General features: G+C 48.9%; 1 protein-coding gene and 1 pseudogene across 8 annotated transcripts in view; both read right to left on the bottom strand.

Annotated features, from left to right (window-relative positions):
- Positions 1-1,096: 1,096 nt before the first annotated feature.
- LOC104485627 (uncharacterized) lies at positions 1,097-9,620 on the bottom strand (annotated as a pseudogene).
- Positions 9,621-11,637: 2,017 nt separating this feature from the next.
- Positions 11,638-21,358, bottom strand: part of HDAC4 (histone deacetylase 4) — a 255,508-nt gene continuing 245,787 nt past the window's right edge. For all 8 annotated transcript variants that reach the window (XM_086751531.1, XM_086751535.1, XM_086751533.1 and 5 more), the window contains 3 exons: positions 15,421-15,505; positions 13,814-13,955; positions 11,638-13,301 (listed from right to left, as the gene is read on the bottom strand). In XM_086751531.1, the coding sequence (XP_086607657.1) occupies positions 13,262-13,301; positions 13,814-13,955; positions 15,421-15,505 (267 nt within the window). In that variant the 3' untranslated portion in view covers positions 11,638-13,261. The remainder of the gene's footprint in view (positions 13,302-13,813; positions 13,956-15,420; positions 15,506-21,358) is intronic.

Genomic DNA, 21,358 nt, shown 5'->3' with positions numbered 1-21,358 from the left:
AACGATAATCCCACCTCTTCACCTCTCCTGCAACCTGCAGGTGACTTGCAGCCGGCCTTTTTTTTTTTTTTTTTTTTTTGCAATTACTCTAAACCTGAGATTTTAGCAGGAGGTCTGCCTGTTATTGGGAGGTCATTTGCTGTCAGGGTCATCTTTCCTGCATCTCCATCCTGATGGGGCAGCCCCCAGGGGTTCAGCATGGTCTTTGCTCAACCTTGTCCCAAACTGCTCCGTGTATGCCAACGCCACTCTGCCTGCCCGGCTGGCAGTGCCGGCTCCCCTTCGGCAAGAGCTGCGCAGGTTACCTGCCGGCTGCCCAACCAATGAACTCAGGGAAAAAACTACGATCGGACCCCAAGACAAAAATTGAGGCGCTGTGTTTTTTGACTAAGGGGAGGTTGGGAGCCGCAAAGTTGTGTTTCTGTCTTATTTTCCTCCCTCCAGAAGCAAACGCCAGCATGGTTTAACTGGAGGACCCGCATGGTGCCGCACCAGGAATAAATTGCTGAACAGCCCAGCAGCACTGGCGCATTGAGTCGGGATCCTTAGGAGCAAGAGCTCTGACAGCCCGCGGGGTGATCCATCGCGCCTCCACGCCAGTCGTCTTCGAGTGAATCCGAGATGATGCGCTTCGGAGGAGCCCTAATGAAATCTGCAGATACTTTCCTCCTCTGGTTGGATTCCTCTTCCTTCCCCCCGCCTCCTTGCCGTCCAAGCCTCTTCAAAACAGAGCTTGGAAGCAGCCAGTGATACTTAAGTCCTTAACTCCTGCCTTTTTCAGCTCACAAAGGGAACCAAAAGGAATTGTTTTGAAATAACAGCGCAAATCAAATTACCCATCGCAGATAAGGGGGAGAGAGGTCATATATGAAAAGGCTTTAGATGAAAGAAGAATTAGCCTGCAACCCACAAGGAATAAATCAATTTGAGTCTCATTTTCAGCACCCCCAGAACCTGGCGCAATAGAGGTCCCTAATGAAGCCCAACAGATAAACCTGGCCAAGACAATTTGTTACACTGTCGGACACAGAGTCGTTTCACCAACCACGTGCTAACCATCAACCGTCCCCTGGAATGGGAAAAGTATCTCAGCGTATTAGAAGCCATCATCAATCAGCCCAGAGGAAACCAGGCAGCCCCAATCAGGTTCCAGCCAGAGCTGTGGGAAGTCACTCTGTGGGTTGAATTCGCAGATATTCAGCCGCCTTGTGTGCTCCTCCTCCTCCTCCTCTTCCTCCCGTGCCACATCCCTTGGAGGTGGGGCTGGGGACCTGGCAGACATCCCCACGGCAGCCGGGCTGAGAGGAGCTGGTGGGGCAGGGGGATTGAGGTTTGCAGACCCTCTCCTCTTGGCTGCACCAGCGTTCACCCAGCGCTCCCCAGACTTGGCAGGGTTATTGATGGGCTCAGGACACACCCGGGGCTCGCAGCGGAGCTTTTCCACCGTCTCAGCTTCAAGTTTCCTCTCTTTCTGAGAAGAAGTTCTCTCCACCTTTCCAAAGCCATATTTTATCCCCTTCGGTCGCAATCTTCCTTCTCCGGGAGTGCAACAGAACACAGAGACCAGATCCAACGCAGCCTAACAGAGGCTGGGCTTGGCTTGGGGGCCAAGCGGGGACCCTCATCAGCACCGAGACCCACCTCCTGGATAAATAAGCTCCAGAAATTCCTGTCACTCACCACCAAACGAACCCAGCTGGCTGAAGGGCAGTTGCTAAGCTTGCACTGGCTGTGTTATTCACGGAGCTTGGGGAGGATTTCAGAAATTGCTCTGTGCAGTGGTGAAGGAAGGTTTCTTTTTCCCTTTTTCTCCTTCAGACTAAAACATGTAATTCAAGGGTGAAATTCTGAAAGCTTTCTCAAGGACTCTGGATATTTAATCGCCTTTAAAGTACAGGCATTACTCCCCGTTGCCTTCCTGATGTAATGGGAAACAGGTCTCTCATTCCTCTGAAACGAGTTGACCGTTCGATAGTTGTGCCTTGAGAGACCGCAAACAAAAAAGCACCATGCATCTGCATCCTCCCAAATAGAGTGAAAACCTTATTTTCTTTTTTTTTTTTTTTTTTAAATGCATTGAAATTGCAGATTCCAAACCTTTCCTCCTTGGGGTGGTGGAATGAATAAATGAAAAAAATAGATGAAAATGACTGAAAAGGCGTAGATAAAGGGCACATGTCTGTGCCTGGCGCACACCGATGCGGTGTGATCAGCCCCATATGGGAAGAAATGTTTTCTCCATCGCTGCTGTGCATGCACTGCAGGACCGAGCTTTTTGGGGTGGTTTTGTTTAAACCCCCACGTGCTCCCTGCAGAGGAGCAGCAGCTTGGCCAGGGGGAGAGGTCCTGCAGCAGGGGAGCAATGCATGCCACTGCCTTTCTCAGGACCTGGCCTGTTATGTCTTGTTTTTGCTACTGAATTTCAAGCAATTCATGTGCTTGAAATGAGGGAGGTTTGCTTTTACCTCGTGGGCATCCAGAAGACACCTGGCCCATCACTGCAGGCTGGAAGATGCAAAGCGTGGGCAGTGCCTCTAGCCAGGAGGGCAGCTCTGGGCCTCACTGACTGCTCTGCGGGCAGCCCTGCTCCTCCCCACACTCAGGCCCCCGGCCCCGCTTCACCTCCAGCCCCATCTGTTGTCCCTTCAGAAATCAAAATCTGTTTCAAGCTCGCAGCACGGGCTGGGCCACCTGCTCCTCTGGGAGCTGGAGCAGTGGCTGCAGCTGCTGCCCCGTCGCATTGGGCCAGGGAAGCGCAGGATGCTTGGGGACCTGCTCCCTGTGTAGGTGGCCATGACGGAAAGCAGACCCCATGTCTGCAGCCTTGGAGGGTTTGAGGGTCTCCTGGCCAAGCACCAGTCACATCTGTGCCAGACCTGGTTTTCTGGGCACTCTCAGGTTTGGATACCATAAGGGAGTTCAAGAAACAAAGCCAAGCCCTGTGCAATCACCTCCCAGGTGGCTTCCCAGATTTCCACATCCTTAAAAATCAGAGAGAAAAACCCACGGTGCAACACGCTAAGCCCCTCCATAAACACAGAGATGATTCCTTTTTCCCAGGGCCTGTAATTAGTTCTCCCAAATTGGCTCCATCCTGGCTGAAGCCCTTCGTTAGTGCGGCGCGTGAGACACCATTTGCACAGCCGTGAAGTACGAACAGCTCCTCGGCAGGAACTGGTTTTGCTAAGTTCTGCTGTCATAAAAAAAGGCAGACTGTAACTTCCCCACAACCTCACAGAGTTGCGGTTTTTTTTTTTCCTCTTTCACAACTATTAAAATACATTCTCTGTTGTCCCGCAAACAGCATCGCACAGCCCTGCTGAGGAGTCCTGGTTTTCATGCATCACCAGAGATGTGTTCCCCACGGCTGCTCCCTGAGCTGCTCCACCCAAGGATGGCTCGCCCATCGCTTTCCTCGGCTCTTCCTTCCTCCTTCTGCTTGCAACGCTCTTCAGCCAAGCCTTCGCAGCTTGACCTCCCCAGCCCCTTTCACTCGTTAACCTGTCTTTACAGTGACCCATGAGTTTTCTCGCTTTTGCCCTCCCAATTCCCTCCCATCCCACTACAGGGGAGTGAGCGAGTGGCTGGGCAGGGACTCAGCTGCCAGCAAGCAGCAGACGCCATCAGCCTTTTGGGGTTACCTTGGAAAATGCCCGGTGTTATTGACCACTATTATCTACTGCCCGCCACTAGACAACTTGGCCGAGTCTTGTGCATTTCTTTTAGCTTTGAACCTCTCTGCTCTCCTAGCATCAAGCATCTTAATTCCAACACATTCGTCTTCACAGACAAACCCCATAGCAGACTTGGAGGGTAATTGCTGCCTCATCCAAGATGCCAAAATGGCTCCATCTCGTTGTCCGCACCACGTACTCATCTGGCCAGCACCAGGCTTTCCGGAGTCTCTGAAATAACTTTCTGCACACTGTCTGCATTTGCTCCACCTGGGAGCAAACACTTACTGGCATTTAAGTCTCTGGATATTCTCCTTCAACACTTCCTCTCGTCTTCCTACAGCCCGGCTACGGCCCTTTGATTCTGCTTTTAGAATCTCAGGTAAACTCAAGAGTTCAAGAACAGACTGACTAATACCAATCAATATCTTGATTATTTCTTGTTTTAAATTCCTTTCATAGAATCCCAGGATGGTTTGGGTGGGAAGGCACTGTTAAAGCCCACCCAGTCCAACCCCACTGCAAGGAGCAGGGACATCTCCAACCAGGTCAGGTTGCTCAGAGCCCCGGCCAACCTGGCCTGGAACGTTTCCAGGGATGGGGCATCCACCACCTCTCTGGGCAACCTGGGCCAGTGCTCCACCATACGTGATGGTTCTTTGGAGTTGGTTTTGCTCTTGGCAGATCTCACACGGGTCACTGACAGAGCATCAGCTTCAGCCACCAGCCACCTGTGTTGGCTGGTCCTGCTTGGGTTCTCATCGGGTTTTTTTTGGTTTTTATTTTTTTTTAAATCTACCACTCTTTTCCTCCCACTACCTACCTGGGTGGCCTGAAGAGCAGCTCCTTGCTAAAATACCACCTGTCTGGGGACAAAACTCTTGAAACGGCCATTCCTGCTCTCCCACTTACACGTTATCATGATTACACCAACACCGGGCGTGAGATCGTTGCTTTTTCTTAACGTTGAGGAAGTCACGGGAGTCGCACCCGCGGGAGCAGATGTCTGCCACCTCAGCTCCCAGTCCCCTCGCAGCAAAGGCACCGACGTCCCCAAGCCCCCAGCTTTGAGCACACAGGCTATTTTTTTTCCATCAGCATTATTGCCAAATCTGCGTTTTCCCAAAGCCATTGCCACTTAACGGCAAGTGCACTTCAATTCCCAGAGTTTTGCTAATAATTCTTCCTTGCTTAGCAACAGTTGGTTTTGCAGCGGAAAGCCCTAAGCTGAACTTTACCTGGAAAAAAAAGCAGCCGGGGTTCCTGGAAAAGGACCATGAGAGAGAGAAAATGGCTTTTGGAGCCGGCCCCGCTGCGCAGGGAACCTCGCAGCTTGCCCGCCGGGACCCCGCCCGGAGCTGGGGAGCCCAGGGAGCCCTGCGATCGGCAAACCTGCTCCTGCCTCCTGCGGGGAAAAGCACACGACAGCTTTGCGGATTACACCAATGTTTTTCGCAGGTAAGATCCAGGCAGGGATAACAGGTGAATTCCCAACTCCCTCCGTGATCTTCAGTGTGGCCCATAAAAGGACAACCACGCGCCAGCCTGAGGAGAAGGTTTCCACTCAGCGCAGACCCAAATCCCACCGTGAACGTGGGACGTTTTGCTGGCACAGGTGGAGCCCTTGCCCCCGTGCGCTCCAGCTGGGTGTTTAACACCAGACCCTGTGCCTTCCTCTGCTGCACTCCCATTGCTATGGAGACTTTCACGGAAAGCACAAAGCCTTGACTTGTTGCCTGGATGGAGAAACAGCCTCTTTGTCCTTTAAAAAAATAAATAAAAAAACCCTGCTAACCTTGGAATGGCCCAGGGAAGGGTACAGAGCAGCACCCATCCCGGCGCCCAGCTGGGCATCCTCCCCTCACACCCAGCCATGGGCACCCACCAGAGGAGCCAGAAGGGACCCACCTCAAAGCAGGGTCGGGGCGCGTTCATTGCAGTGCAACATTATTTTCTTTAGGATTAACAGATTTCTGGCTCTAAAAATTTCCATGGCTAAAGCAGCAGCTCTTGAAACACATGATTTCATGCTGAGACCCTGGCGCGGGGGCCGCGGCGCTGCGTTTAACGCTCCCCGCCGCATTGTGTCGGGTTTACGCCCACATGCTCTGGGCGAGCAGCAAGCCCAGAGCGTTTCAGGCGCGATGAAGGAGCTCTGGATCGCAGATGCGCCCATACACCCCACACGTCAACATGCAGGGGCCAGGTCCCGCTCCCCAGCACGCTGCATGCTTGGGGCTGGACCTGCAGTGGATTGGAGGAGGAAAAAATATTGTTGCAGACAGGGATAATCAGATATTGCGGGTCCTGGGGAAGCCAGAGGAAGGCTGCCCTCCAAAACAGCCAGCCCAGCACTTTTAAACAGCCTCCCTCCATCATCCTGATTTCTGAGTCTCAAAACCACCACTCGGCAATGAACATCTATCAGAGCCTGAAGCGCACCTCTGGCGTCGCGCAGCCAGACCTGGGGCTTCTTTAAGGATTAGCAGCCTCTGACACACGCAGCGTACAGAAACTGAGATCGTGTTTGGAACACCCCCACTCCCCCTGAAGCAAGCCCGCTGCCTCGAGGCCATCAGAGCCAGGCTTCATCGCCCGGTGGGGGGATTCCACGCCAGCGGATGAACTGCGGTTCCCTGGTGATGAACCACGCCATTCCATCGGTGCCACGGGCAGGGACATGGGCTCGCGCGTCTGAGCAGGACATCACACTGCGTCACTGCTCTGGCCCTCTTGCCATCTTTAAGAGGAACGGCTTAGGCAGGCTTCAGCCATGAGCAACTTTGCCTCTTTCCCCAAGAGGAGCGACACACGCACAGGGACAGCCCTGTCCCTGCGCGCCATGGACCCGCTGCAGGTCTGCATCTTCACCCTGGCCCTCCTGCCCCAGAGCCTGAGCTCTCCGAGCCCCTCAGCGGACGATGCTCTCTGCACGTGCGAAGAACTGCGGCTAGCACGCGGGGCAGCAGCAACGCTTTGCTGACGAGGGAATTGCCACGCTCCCAAGATGGCAAGTTTTTCCTGCAGGCTCTCCCCTAAACCTCCCATGAGGTGCTCTGCAGAGACCGTGAACATCAGCCTGCTGTTTCTACCATCAGTCCCTATGGCCCAGCAGACTCCCCAGCTCTGCTGAGCAGGTGGGCTAACGCAATGTCCATGGAGAGGATCCCTGAGCACGGATCAAGACAGAAGTAAGAAGTGAGCATCCAGGAAAGCTGATTTTCTCCTTGGCTAATGGCTTAGGTTTGCTGATGGTGTAACAGGCAGCAAAACCACGAGTGGGTCCTCTTTGACTCCTCTTCCCTGCTTCGTAAACTACTCACAGGCTGGGACGCTGAGCTGAAGGCTGCTCTCCAGGGCGGATGGCATCAAGCTCGTTGCAGGTCACGCCAGGGCTGCTCTGCAGCAGGTCTCATACGATGGGTAAGTCCCCTCTGCAGAGGTACATGAGCCCTGGCTGAAATGGGAGCCCCGAGGCCCTGTCTTCTCCATCAGGAGGAAAACAGTGAAGGGATATCAGGTCTGAAGTGTGGCTGGTTGACTTGTAATCAGAGGACACTTCCAGTTGACATAGGTGGAGACGCTTGATTTTAGACGGTTCAGCAGGCTCTGGGGATGAGCAGGACCACACAGAGGCCAAACAGACGGAAACCATGCCCTGAACGAGACCATGGAAGAAAAAGGGTGGCGCTTCCTCACCCATCTGAACTTGAGTGCAACATGGAGAACCTCTCCTGAGCCACGTGGGCAAGTGCAGAGGACCTGCTCCGTTGAGGCACAGACACGATCTGTGGGTTTACGGGTGAGCCTCCCACCCAGCCTGGGCAGCTGGGCAGAGCAGACCCAGACAATCAAGTGTGGAAATGGGACTCACCCTGGAAGCGAAGGACAGCTGCTGGAGGGGGGACACGCCACAGCCCTGCGGACTCTGGCACTACGTGAAACAGCAACAAGGACCTCTGGGACTCGCTCCTACAGAACCAGCGTGAGGGCAGGCAGGGCCATACCCAGTTGTCTCCAAAGCGCTCCCGTTACAGCAAAATAAAGCGCTAACGACGCCACAGAACCCAGCCAGACACAAAACGTCAGTTTTTCCCTCTGGATTTTCCTGTTTTTTACTCAGTGCTGGCTGCTGGGGGCAATTCAGCTGCTCTCATGGACTTCTGGCTGGAAATTCAATTTCAGTGGGATTTTTTTTTCACAACCCCCGTTCTACAATTCTGCAGGCACCTGTCAACACAAATCTCAGAGCAGTAAGGAAACAGGGCAGAAGCTCTAGCAATTTTGCTACCATGGACACCCCAACACACGCACAGGTACCTGCTGACCAAAAAGCTGCTTTAGCACCGACCCCTCCTTCCACGACACCAAGAAACTGTTTTCTTTAAAACAGATGCAGTATCACATCGCACCCGAGGGCACCAGAGGGAAAGAACCTCAGAACAGAAACCAAGGTGGTACTATAATTAACTTTTTCTTTTTATTTACACCACAAGAATAACAAGTTGTCATAATGTGGTACAAAATACTGGACTCCTAATAAAGTTGAAATTGAAGTCGGTACTGTCAGAGAAAGACACCATTGGCCAGTAAAAAAAAAAAAAAAAATAAAAGAGAGAGAAAAGAAAAGAGAAAAACAAACAAAACAAAAAACCCCAAACAAAAACAAGGATGAGAAAAATATTCCAACTCCACCAAGTAAAAGAAAGGACCATCAAAATTTAGCACAAAGAATGCTACCATCACTTAAAGTAGGGTCTGTATAACGAGAGTGAAACTGTCTAAATTACAGCGTAAACCGGTAGCTGCTACCAATGGTGACATCATACTGAGCATGTCTAGGTATAAAGTAGAATATAATATAGTTACAACTTTTTGATACTACATATCTGTAATAAGCTCTTGGGTGAATAATGTTTCAACCCCTCCCCCCACTTTTATATATATATTATATATATAAGTTTGTCATCCTCATAAATTGGAAAATAGCGCCTCCACTATGGAGCACAGAAAAGTGTTAATTTATTTTCTTTCAATAGGATACTTTTTCATCAATATCAAAGACAAAGTGAAGATGAGCTGAGAACGAGCTCAACTTCATGACAATGAAGAAACATGTTTTTCCTTTCGATGTAAAGTCTCATTTTTAAACCACAGTGTTGCACAGTACACGACTGTTTAAAGTGAAATCTAGCAATAATACATCATGTAAAAGCAATTTTAAAAAAGTTAACACAGCTGTGCTGAAGAGTTAACTCTTTAAAGTCCTCGCCATTCATCTCCTTAGAATTAATGACTACGTGTGTTGACAAAGGCCTGCATCCAACCTCCCCACCCAGCCGAGAAATCAAAACAAAATACCAACCCAAATTAAAAGGAAAAAAAATGAAGATAATGACACAAGCAGTTTACTTCGTGTGTTCTGCGTAGTTTCCCTAAAAACACTGTTTCCACATAAATACAATAAACTCTATTATTGGTAAGTCACAAGTGCTAGATAAACATCTTTTTTTTTCTTCTTCTTCTTAAAATGAGAAATGTTTAAGTAGTCCTTTTTATTTACTCTTTTTTTTAACAATAAAAAGCACGATTTCTTATTAAGTTCAGTAAGACGCAAAAAGTGTTCCCACTGTCCTTCCTTTGTGTGCAGCTGTGTGGGTGCGTGTGTGGGTGCGCGCATGTGTGTGACAACAACGTCCCAACCTTTAGTCTCCGCAAATGCCACGAGAGGAAAAAAAGGCAAAAAAAAACCAAAAACACAACCCAAAAAAACCCCAAACCACAATTTTTTTTTTTTTTTTCATTTTTCAAAGCTGCCAAGTTTGGCGTGCAAAATCTGTATACAATATAAAGACATGCCAACCTTACAGACCATGCAACCTCAAGGTGTAGGAAACTTAAAAAAATATATTCATATATATTTATATATATATTTATATATAGCAATGCCCATAAAAGACGTGGGCCCAAAAAAGTTTACAAAAGGAAGAATGGAATGAATACATGACTGCGACTAATAAAAAAGGAATGTTTTGTATCGAAAGTGAAAAAAAAAAAAAAAAAAAAAAAAAAGAAAAAAAAACCAAACCAAAAAATCCCAATGATTACTTGTGTACTACAAACTGGGCCTCGCTTCTCTGTAAAGAGGAGTTAAAGATGCTCCTTTCTTTCCAAGCAGGTACAAAGGATGCCCTGGGCAGCACCGCGCCGGGATGCAGGAGCATCCGGGGCTCCCGCCCCTCTGGCGCAGCCACCCTACGGCAAAGTCATCTGAAATGAAGAAGCTAACTGCTCAAAAGGTGAAAAAATCGCGGAGAGCCTCAAAACGAGGGCTCTTTCTCCCCTCTCCGCGCCTGCACCGGCCCCGAAGAGCATCCCGACCTCACCGCTGCGAAATGAAATTCATGTCGCCGGGAGTTTGGAGGAGGCGAGCTCCGACGTCTCGGGGAAAAATCTTTTTGTCCCTGGCAAAAAGCTGAGCGAAATTATGTAAAACGAAGGCAGTATCCTGACAAGTTCCTCCAATGTTTAAAAAGAAACCGGCTCAGCACTGCAGCTTTCAGGAACACAGAAATGAAAGAAAAAGCTTTGCCACGACCGAGAGGAGAAATACAAAAACCTGCCAGGGAAGAGCTGACAACAGAAACGATCGTGTAAATGTGGTTACTGCCACAGCGTGTACACGGCAGAAGGAAAATCGAACGTCAGTCACCAGATTCGGCAGCCAGATTAATTTTTGATCACAGCAGCAAAGTGGTCGGCGTTAAAAAAAAAAAAAAAAAACACAACAGAAAAAACCAACAAACCACAACATCTCCAGGTACGTTGTGTTTTTACACGGGAAGATTATTTTTAGAATATGCTGAGGATGGTCCTATGCGACCAAAGCTATTAATCACTTTAACACGTACTTGGGTTTGTAAAACTCAAATACAGTAGTGTCTGGTTTTTAAGTTGCATTATAAACTGAGGAATAAAACAAAAGCCTCTTGCTTTTGCTCATGTGTATGCTTATGCTTCAAATTCCTCCTGTGAGCGAGTCCTGAATGGAATGAAAATGGACGCTTCGAGAACTGGAAGAAAATAAGTTACTGGAAGCGAACCCGTCAGTTGTCATCGTAACAGAGCGAAATAATAACAACAGAAAGAAAAGAGCTACCCTTGGATGTTGGGACGAGGGGTGGGTGCTATCCTGCACTGCTGGAGGAAGGCACGCCTGTCAGTCCGCTCTCCTCTGAGCCGCTCGAGCTCTCGGCGGCAAGGCTTTGCTGCTTCCCCCACTCACAGGCCGCGTGAGGCGACAGCCGAGGCCCAAGGTCCGGCCGGCGGAAGGCTGCGACCTCCTCGTGGTGGGGAAAAAAAATACCTTTGGGAAAAGTTCTCCAACCCTACCGGCAACGGGAAGAAAAAGAGGAGAGAAAGAGAGAGAGAGAAAGAGGACACGGGGAGGTGCGCGTGCGTGTTGGCGTGTCCGTAAGTCCGGCGGAGAGAAAAATGTCAGCTGTCCCACGAGCGTCCGAGACGCCTTCCCGGCGGCAGGCAGCTGCTCCAGCCACCTGTAATCCTCACCGTGAGCCGTGCGGAGGACAAAGACATCGCCCATTGCAATACTACTATGTTCAAGGTAAGAAAATTCCTTATTTTCTTTACATAGCTACTGTAACAACCGAGGAAATATACAGTCGGCGGTATCATGATACAAAAGAGCCCATCGCGATCCCTCCTCCTCGACAAAAACGCACCCTTTCTGAAAAAATAAACTCTGACAGTCTGCCACAGTTCCTTACGCCCGCAGAAAGCTGCTCACTGTACAAAAGACTTAAGGAAAAAAAAAATTATAAAAAAAAAAAAAGGAAAATAATGTACAAGCGAGAAAAGTGGGAGGAAAAAAGGTTTAGACGCTATTGCCATTCGGAAACAAAACCTGCCAATAGAAAATAAATGTCAGTCACACAAACAAGGCTTCTTTAGGGTTTTCTGAAATATTGATATAAAAATTAACAGCAAATTCATAGTCTTTGCTATAAAAAACTCATTTTTTTTTTTTGTTAGAAAAAGGAACACAACTAAAAACCTTAAATTAAAATACAAATGTTTAGGGTAGTTGCCCAGTGGCTAACGTGTTGGCTTTCTGAAAAACTTTCCAGCCTATCGTCTCAAAGTCCTCGAGTTTCAACCTGGATCCTTTCCCAAAAGCACCTTTGCCGTTCCAATTCACAGCTCTGTCCCTCGGGAGCTTCCCACGGCTACTGTTAGAGTATGCATTTATTACATATATTTTTCTATAAATGCATCATAAATATTTTTATCAGAAATTCATAGGAATCCGGTTTCTAAGCTTGGAATACATTTGGAATATACATTATACACATATATATATTTATACCTAACAATTTAAGCAATATCTCATGCTAGTTGCTTTTAATAAAAAGCATTCCAGTCTCAAACCTGCATTTGTGTCTAATACATGCTTCAACAACCAAATTGAGAAGTTCAATTACTAGATAATGTAGAAGAGAGAAAACATTTGAAAATTTGTTTTTAAAAATGGTTGAATTTCAAAGACCCAACAGTATTTGCCACTTTCTTGGCAACTACCTTAATTTTTTTTTCCTTTTTTTTTTTTTTTTTTGAAACAGCAATGAAAGAAAACAAAACAAATCCAAACTTGTAGACAGTTTTTGGAGACGCTCTGTTCAGCTGATGCCTGCTTCCCACCGTCATGCCAGCACAAGCCAAAGTCTTCCTTCTTGATGGCAGTTTTTGGCTTTCCCAACCAGAGGAAAAATGTTCATGAACTGCTGTGTTCTTTGTGGTATTTTTTTGTTTTCTTTTGTTTTTTTTTTTACTTAAGGCATTGTTCCTCAAACTTCAGAAAATCCAGCTGCACCAAATCCATCAATTAAAAAAAAAAGGCACAAACTCATCTTCAGATGGCTTTGGAGACAATAAAGCCGACTCCATCTGGGCTACCGCTTCCCCGCTCCTCTTTCCCTTTCCCTTAGATGTAAGACGAGTCCCTCTTTCCCTGTCCCTCCCCGTTAAAAATACACCATCTCCCATTGTTCTGGTTTCGACACGAATGTCGGCGCCTCACAGGCAGGCAAGAGCCAGTTAAAAAGTCCAAGAAATGAAACTACAAGATGGGTCGAGTGGTTCAAGCGGAGATTGCTGAATTGTGGGTAATCAAATTGTAAGCACCAGTTTTACGTTAAGGTTTGTTTTATTTTCGTATGTGTTGTTGAATCTTTGATTTTTTTTTTTTTTTTTTTAATCTTTTTGGCAACATTGCCAAAGACTTCATGGGCATTGTTCCCCTTTCTGCTCCCAGTGAGGACCAGAGGAAGAGTGCCCAGCGTGTCAGTCCTTTACTACTCATCACCGGCATTTTTCTTTTTCGGCAAATATATACTGTAGACTTGTATAGATATGGAGAGATTTTTTCGGTTGCTTTGTTTTACACCTGGTTGTCCTTCCGTATTCTGGAAAAAACCATGACAGGACGCAGGAGTAACGAGAGAAAGCTTCTTGGCAGAGCTTCAAGACAAAGACGAACAGACAGGAGAACTCCAGCTCAAAGGTGAATGCTACAGGGGAGGTTCCTCTTCCATGGGTTCATCATCGGGTCTGAGCAATTTCACAGCCAGGCAGGAGGGGAAGCGAGGGAAGAGAGAAAGACAGTTGAGTATGACAGAGTTGGACAATTTGCGGTGCTAAGTCTCATGCCTTATGTTCCCATCACCTTCCCACCTGAGCAGTTGCACTCAGCTGGCTCACCCGGAATTAAAACTTGCCACCAAGAAGGTTTTTTAGACACTCTGTTTTCACTTGTGCAATGTTAAAATTTTTTTTCAGCAAAATCAATCTCCTCTCACTGACCAAAACCATGTTCAGCTCCAGTTGGAGCAGAGGGGCCAGGCACAGCGTTCACCATACTAAGGTGACACACGGGGTTCACGGCACTGCTGTTGTCCTGCAGCCCAGAAGGTCACTAGAGAACCCACGGAGGGCAGGAGAAGCGGGGAATGCATGTGTACTGGTTAAAAGGAGAGGATTAACCCAGAAGGCTGCCCACCACGGCTCCTCCTGCCTGGGCAGACTCCAAGATGTGACGATAAATGGGAAGGAAAGCAACTCACCTCTTCTCAGCTGGTTTCACGCCCACTGACAGAGATGCCATGGCTGTTACCGTCTCTGCCTCCTCGTTCTCGCACTTCTGTGCCTCAACCAGGGAGTATCCCACCGTGGAGGCGTAACGCTGGAGTGAATGCCAATACTTGCCTGGGGGAGAGGTCAGAAGAGAGGCCATCACGGCATCTGTATCGTTACGGGTCCAGCACCGCGCTCCCACTTTCCGAGGCCCAACAGACGGTCGAGAACCTCCTGGGGAAGACTCATCACGCCTATGCAAAATGCAACCTTGAGCTGCGCTCACTCTCACTTCAAGGACCATTCTGCAGTCTCAGGAATCTGCAGGTGGACGTGTGTTCCTGGAAACGCGTGCCAAGGGAGCCTCGGCTTCTGAGGCGAGGCCTGAGAGACCCCTGCGAGTGTGAGCTATCCACCATGCTACCGTACTAACAGAGGAGCCGCTATGCTGCTGTGGCTTAAAAAACTAGGTTTTAATCCCCAAAAGTATTGAGAGCACTGATAAACACGGACCTGCCCATTCCTCAAGGACACCTAGGATGTCAGACCAGGGCTGAAACCCTGCCTCGCAATGAAAGACGCTCCTCTCCTTTGGCTAGGGAAGAAAGATGGGAGGTGGAAACTGAGGGTCTTACTCAAAGCCCCTTTTAATTTGCTGTGCTCATTTTAAGGGAAAAAAAAAAAAACAACCCACAACTGGCTGGCTCAAGGTGCTGCTGAGGTGTCCCATCAGTGCTGAGCACCCACTTTGCAGAACAGCTTCTGGAAATGGAACTGAAATTTCTAAAGCTACTGGGCCTTTTTCAGGGAAAAAAAAATGCTTTAGCCTCTTTTAAGCTTCATTTTTGCCCTACAAAATGGAGACTAGCCCCCTCCAGTCTTAGATCACATTTACGTTTGATGTAGGAAGACATCTGGACCTAGCAGTGGGATTCCCATGTTACTCCATCTCCTTCCCTCCAACCCCAAGAATGCCCCCAGGAAAGCTTCAACAACAAGGATTTTAACCTCCTCAGCCAAATAAACCTAAAATATTAGCAACTTCATGCAATACTCTGCTTAACTTTCATCTCTGTCCATTCTTAATTAACGAGTGCCACAACATCCAGCGAGACTTAGGAGGTGGTGGATGCCCCATCCCTGGAAACATTCCAGGCCAGGTTGGCCGGGGCTCTGAGCAACCTGATCTGGTTGGAGATGTCCCTGCTCCTTGCAGGGGGGTTGGACTGGGTGGGCTTGAAAGGGCCCTTCCCACCCAAACCCTTCTGTGATTCTATTTGAAGATCCTTGACTCGCTTTTGAAGAGACAAAGGCACACTCTAAGTGCAGGACAGCTTGTCCTTTACAGAGCTTTTAGAGGTTTTAATACTAACTCCCCCCCCAAGTGATAACGCATTCCCCTGAATCGATGGCTCCCCATGCACTGCTTGCTCCAGCAAGACCAGCTTGCGGCTGCACAAATCCACTTCTCAGTGTAATGACCATCTGTAAACTAGGACGAGGGAACGCGGGGTTTCCAGGATGACAGAGAAGCCAAACGGGTGTCCCACAGGGCAACCCAACAAGGAACCAGCTGGGAGAAGGGGGCTATACTCACTGTGTATCTCGATTACTTTCTCCATTGAATGCACTGCATTAGCGTTTGCTCTCTGCTGGAAAACCTTTTCTGGAAGAGGGTCAAGCTGTGAAGAGAGAGGAACACCAAAGAAATGTTATCTCAAGTTAGAGACCAGTGCGATTCAGTGAACAGCTCTGCCGGATCAAGCCTCCGCCCTGCTTCCTACCACCCACCTTTAGTTAAATACCCAAAATACACAGACTTTAAGTGCCCTGGTGATACTCAGTGCAGTTTCCTCTGCCCTGATGCTCCTCCACACACAAAAAGCTGCAGCTCCACGGGGCTGAGGAACCCAGACTGCAGACTGTACGAAGAGGCGCTACAACGGATCTTTACAAACCGTTTATTGGATCTACCTTTTTGCAAAGTCTTCACTATTAAAAGAAACCAACGTGCAAATAAAAGCGACTTAAACCAGTCACACTTCTGGTTTTCCTCTGAAGAAATAAAAGGTGTAGCTTTCTAATTCTTCTAAACACCGAATCCAGTGTATTTAACTGAAAAAATCTGCACCCTAAGAATCAACAGCCTAATTTGGGCACAGAGAAACAGCAGAATGCAACCTGAAAGGCACAGGAGGACTTTAGTCCTTCTGTTATAGTTATAGTCCTCAGCAGGACTGTAACGTCAGTCACCACCGAGGCCTCTTACCAGCTGCTGGGCCAGTCTTGCAGGGCAGAGCGGCACTAGATCCGTACGGTCATCTTCAGAAAAAAAACTGCCTTGAAACTACCGGTCAGGCTTATAAATGGGCATTAAAGTTTGGGCTTTTTGATGCCCACTTCCTTCCCGTGCTCTTTATACAACAAGGGGGCAATAAGAACATGCTGCTGGGATTGGGATTTTAAGTTGAAAGATGACGCAGAATGCCTCCCCAGAAAAGTCCAATGTCAATGCTATAACAAGCAGGTATCTACCGGGGCTCGGCTGCTTTTATGCTGTAAATGTAAACGGCACCTAGGTGATTTCTGCTTTGCTCTAACATACATCCCACCCTCAAAAAAGCAGTGTTGCCTTTGTTCCCAACTGTTTTAAAAAAAATTAAATTGAAGCACTGACAACAATTTACGTAACAAGGAAGATGAGACAGTAAGAGTGTCTTTGGCTAGGGAATGCCACTCTACAGAAGTTTCTCTGAAGTCCTTCTCCCATCATTCCTCTAGGTCCATCTCCAGTTGCACAGGAGCAAAGCTCTGTGGTGTGGATCTGCCTGTAGAACCACACGGAACCCACATGGGCAGCACGATGCTGATGGAGATGCCTCGCAGGACTGCAACGGCCAAGTGCTGGTTTGCAGGCAGCTCTCACTGGCAAACCTGCTCTCCTGCCACCCAGGAGAGAGTTGTCCTTTCGGTTTGCAGTCAGGAGGTTACAAAACTATCGGGATCCTGGTTACCCTTGCACCGGCACGGATAAATGCACCTACATGCGCCTTTATGTCATCAGCGGACAATAATTCCAGAATTTCCTTCAGCAACAGAGGACACAATCACAGAATCACAGAAGGGTTTGGGTTGGAAGGGACCTTTCAAGCCCACCCAGTGCAACCCCCCTGCAAGGAGCAGGGACATCTCCAACCAGATCAGGTTGCTCAGAGCCCCGGCCAACCTGGCCTGGAATGTTTCCAGGGATGGGGCATCCACCGCCTCTCTGGGCAACCTGGGCCACTGTTCCACCACCCTCAGTGTAAAAAATTTTTTCCTAATATCTGATCTGAATCTACCTCCCTCTATTTTACCCCTTGTCCTGTCACACCAGGCCCTGCTGAACAGCCTCTCCCCATCTTTCCTGCAGCCCCCTTTAGGCACTGGGAGCCGCTCTCAGGTCTCCCCGGAGCCTCCTCTTCTCCAGGCTGAACAGCCCCAGCTCTCTCAGCCTGGCCTCACAGCAGAGCTGCTCCAGCCCTCTCATCATCTTCGTGGCCTCCTCTGGACCCTCTCCAATTGGTCCATGTCCTTCTGATGTTGGGGGCTCCAGAGCTGGACACAGTGCTGCAGGTGGGGTCTCACCAGAGCGGAGCAGAGGGGCAGAATCCCCTCCCTCGACCTGCTGCCCACGCTGCTGGGGATGCAGCCCAGGATGTGGTTGGCTTTCTGGACTGTGAGCGCACATTGTTGGCTCATGTTGAGCTTCTCCACCAGCACTCCCAAGTCCTTCTCCTCAGGGCTGCTCTCCATCTATTCTCCACCACTTTTCCCATTTCTTCTTAGAGGCACGAAAGCGCTCCAGCAGCCAGGGCAGGGGAAAGGACTGAGAATGAGAAAAGGAGGAGAGCAAGAGAAACGTCCTTTCCAGCATTTCCTCCTGTTTTCTAGGAGATATCTTCCTCTTGCTTGACAGAAAGCTCTGTCGATATCCATTCCAGCCCCAGCAGCCTTTGCTCAGTACAGAAGAAGACAAATTGGATCAAATCCCTGAAAACTGCATCCTTCTTTGTGGTGTTTTTTACCCTGCTTGTCTCAGGGGTGGGTATTATTAGTCTGCTGGGTGGTTTTTGTGAAAAGTAAATAAATAATGATAATTAAAAATAATGCAAAACTGAAAAAAGGTCTTCCAAGAGAAGGAGATGGGGTTATTTGCTTTCAACAGGTGACACGGGGCAGAATATCGGTTTCCTCCGGCACAGCAAGGGTGGCTGACCGGCAGGTAGAACAGGCACCTCTCCCCAGCAGAGCAGCTCCACCTGCCTCACGTACCTGGCCGATGGCTCGGATCAGACTCACACCAGCTCAAGACATCTCACAATCAACTCAATACTCAAGAAAAAACTTTCAGTGGCTCTGGTGCTCTTAAAGTCTATCTTCTTTTCTTTCTTCCCGCTCCCCCTCTCCTCACTTTCTCCACAAACATGAATTCAACGCAGACCTCCAAGGCTGGGTATCCAAAACAAGAGACAGCCACAGCTGTCCAAAAATGCTGGTGAATCCCATCCAGGGATACTCCTCAGCAAAGAAGCAGCCACAGTTAAATAGTTAATAGTTTAAAAAAAAATTCTATGGCAAAGTTTAACCGCAACTTCTGTGCAACGCCAAGAGAAGCTCCGGCCAGGAGATCTGCTCTTGCAGCCATGCGGCAGCTGCTGGATCAGTACTGCACGAGGACCAGGAATCACTCTGTTCCAGATTTAACAATTACAGATTGCATTTCTTATAAATTCTCCACACTAAAAATAATTCTGGCCCAAGCTGGCTTCTGTATGACATTAAGGGAAGGCAAAAGCAATTCCTGGACAAATCTTTTAAGGAAGAGCTTTCGAACGCCTTCTGGTCGATAGTGACACAAAGCACGCAAAATCAGGCAGCCTGGCCCCACGTGCGCTGCTTCGCAGATGAATTGCTTCCATCGCACGCTCCTCCTCCCGAAAGAACACTCCCAGCCAACTGCCGCACCCACCGCGCTCCTGGAAAAGGAAGGAAATACCTCTGGGCATGAGGAAAAAGGTTTTAAAGCAACTGCTTATTATCCTCTTCTTGTTTATTGAAGTCTGGAGTCCGGAGTCTGACACCGGACACACCTCCACGTGAAAAACGCGTTTGTAGCAGCGACAGCGTTGGCCATGGGGCAGAAGCTGGTTTGAAGGGTAAAGGCTGGCGATGCCCACGATAGAGTGAGCAGCTCCGCACAGTTCCTGCCTCCCCTGCCCCCCAGTGCTACCAGTATGCTGCTGTCGGGGCCCGCTTTAAGTAACGGGAGAGGAAGGGTGGCTTACTCGTCTAAATTATCCCCATCAGGTCCTCACCGAATCGTGCCTGCCTTTGATTTTTCAACTGAAGTCGTGTTAGTTCTGCACAACTGAACCTGTAACCTAAGCAATGTATGTGCATTTGCAAGCAACCTCACCCGGCACTAACTCATTTCACATTAAAATAATCTGCTGCAAAGCTAAAGCGCTGTTTTAATTTCCTGGCCAGTTGGGAACAAGCCGGCTCTTGCCTTTGCGTAACGCATTTTTCCGAAGCGGGAGTTTTGATCTCCGCCAGTGAAGGCAGACTCTTTGGGGACTGGCACCGCTCCCCTCATTTCCTACCGCCTCCCCGCGTGAACTCCAGCACCACTCTTCAGCCGGCAAACCACCCCGCACCCGCCGCCGGCCGCAGCTGCCTGCTCACGTGCACACGTGCAAACTCATCTAACACGCTGTATATCAAACTTCATCAAAGGGCTGTGGAACAAAGCGAGAGCAGCTCCCTCCAACTTCCTCGCATGAAAAAGATTTTATAAGAAGACCTTGATAAAACTAGCATTTCCTGCTTTCTGATGTGCGCGTAAGTTGAAGAACACTATCGTGATATCTGCGCACTCTTACAGCCCACCTAGGAAAAGCGAGAACATGTCCGTCTTTAAGTATTTTAAAATGCCTTATGACTGGCCTGATTCAGTGATTAAAAAAAAATATGTTTTATTTTAACTTTTTTGTTTTTACCTTTTAAGGATCAATATTCACTCTGCTAAATGAAAACACTCCATTAGCTGACAGCACCCAAGCTATCGTGAGTGCTGACATCTCCCAAAGCCTCGCGCCTCCAAAGATGTTTGTGGCTTGGATCAAACACTTATTTATCCTCCCACCACGCTGCGGCCACCCGACTGCCTTGCAGGAGCATGCTAAGCAAGAAGAATGAAATCCTTCACAGGCCATTTCCTCCGTCCCCTGTTCAAAGCACATCCTGCCACCAGAGCCAGCTGCACCCAAAGGTGGATGGAGCTGGAGGAACTGTCTGCGGTGACAACAGCGCTGTCAGACATCAGCTTCGGAGAGATCCTTGGCCAAGCACAAGGAGCAGATGCTCTCCGGACGTGTGGAGAGGGAATGCTGGACAACTGAAGCAGATGCTTTTGATGAATCACAGCTGTTTTATCTCTTGGACTGGTTAGAGAGGTTTCCCCAGGCACAGTCATCCTTCGCGTGGAGCATGGATAACTGCAAGACAGAGCACTTCTACGGAAGGCTGCAAGTCAAACCCAGGTGATTTGCAGCTCCACGCAGATCCAAGCTCCCTGCTCCAACTTCCCAGACCTGAGAAAGGCCAACGGTCACCGAACTCCTCAAGTCTGCTCACTACCACCCTCAGAAGTCAGGTCCCACCGGAGGCGGACCCAGAGCCGAAACACCACTTGGCCTCTCCTCTCTAGTGCTGCACCTTGAGGTGTTGGCCCCGCATCCTCCCTCCGCTCCTGCCCAAGAGGTTCTTCCATCAAGCGTGATGAGAAACCCTGGTTGTGCTCTCCAAGGCAGGTGAAAGCTTTAGGAGGAATCTCCTCCTTTCACCATCTGACAGGGAGCAGATGCCTTCTGGAAGAGACCCTGCCTTCAGAGGCCATATTAGCAGCCTCCTCACGCCCTGTTACTCTTACCGTGGCCGTTTGAGATTTGCTTGTTGCCACAAAGTACTGAGGGCAATCTCTTAACGAAAGAGGTACCTAAAAAAATCCAAATGCACTAGCCAAGCTGTCAATGCTTCCTGGGGCTTCGGAAGGAGGGAGGCTTGACCCAAACAAACCAGCTGCTCAAGCTCAAAAGCCCACAAATTACAGAGATACATGCTTCTTGGACAGAACTGCATGCAAAGGGAGAGACTCAGCAGACGCACAAGAGCCCTGGTCTGGGATTTCACTGCCGATAGCTGATCTCTGCATTGCCTTGCGGTTATTTTTCTACAGTACACAACCCTGAACTCCTCGAGCCCAAAGATACGTTAAATGCCACCACTCCGAACTTTCTAATTATCAGCCACATCAGGAGAAGTGCGGGTGTGAGCTGCTCGTGTGGTGCCAGCTGCAGTGGATGCTGATGGCCAGGCCGCATTCAAGGAGGAATTGGAATAATTTCTTCTTTAAGCCCACTGATACTAAAAGCAGGGTGGGGGGAAAAAAAAAAAAAAAAAAAAAGAAGGCAGAAAAGATGAAGTATTTGCCT

The sequence above is a fragment of the Chlamydotis macqueenii genome, chromosome 6, assembly GCF_036417535.1.
Source record: "Chlamydotis macqueenii isolate bChlMac1 chromosome 6, bChlMac1.mat, whole genome shotgun sequence".
NCBI classification, from domain to species: domain Eukaryota; kingdom Metazoa; phylum Chordata; class Aves; order Otidiformes; family Otididae; genus Chlamydotis; species Chlamydotis macqueenii.
Note: the sequence above shows the minus strand (reverse complement) of the source record. Positions and strands in the feature narration are given on the sequence as shown.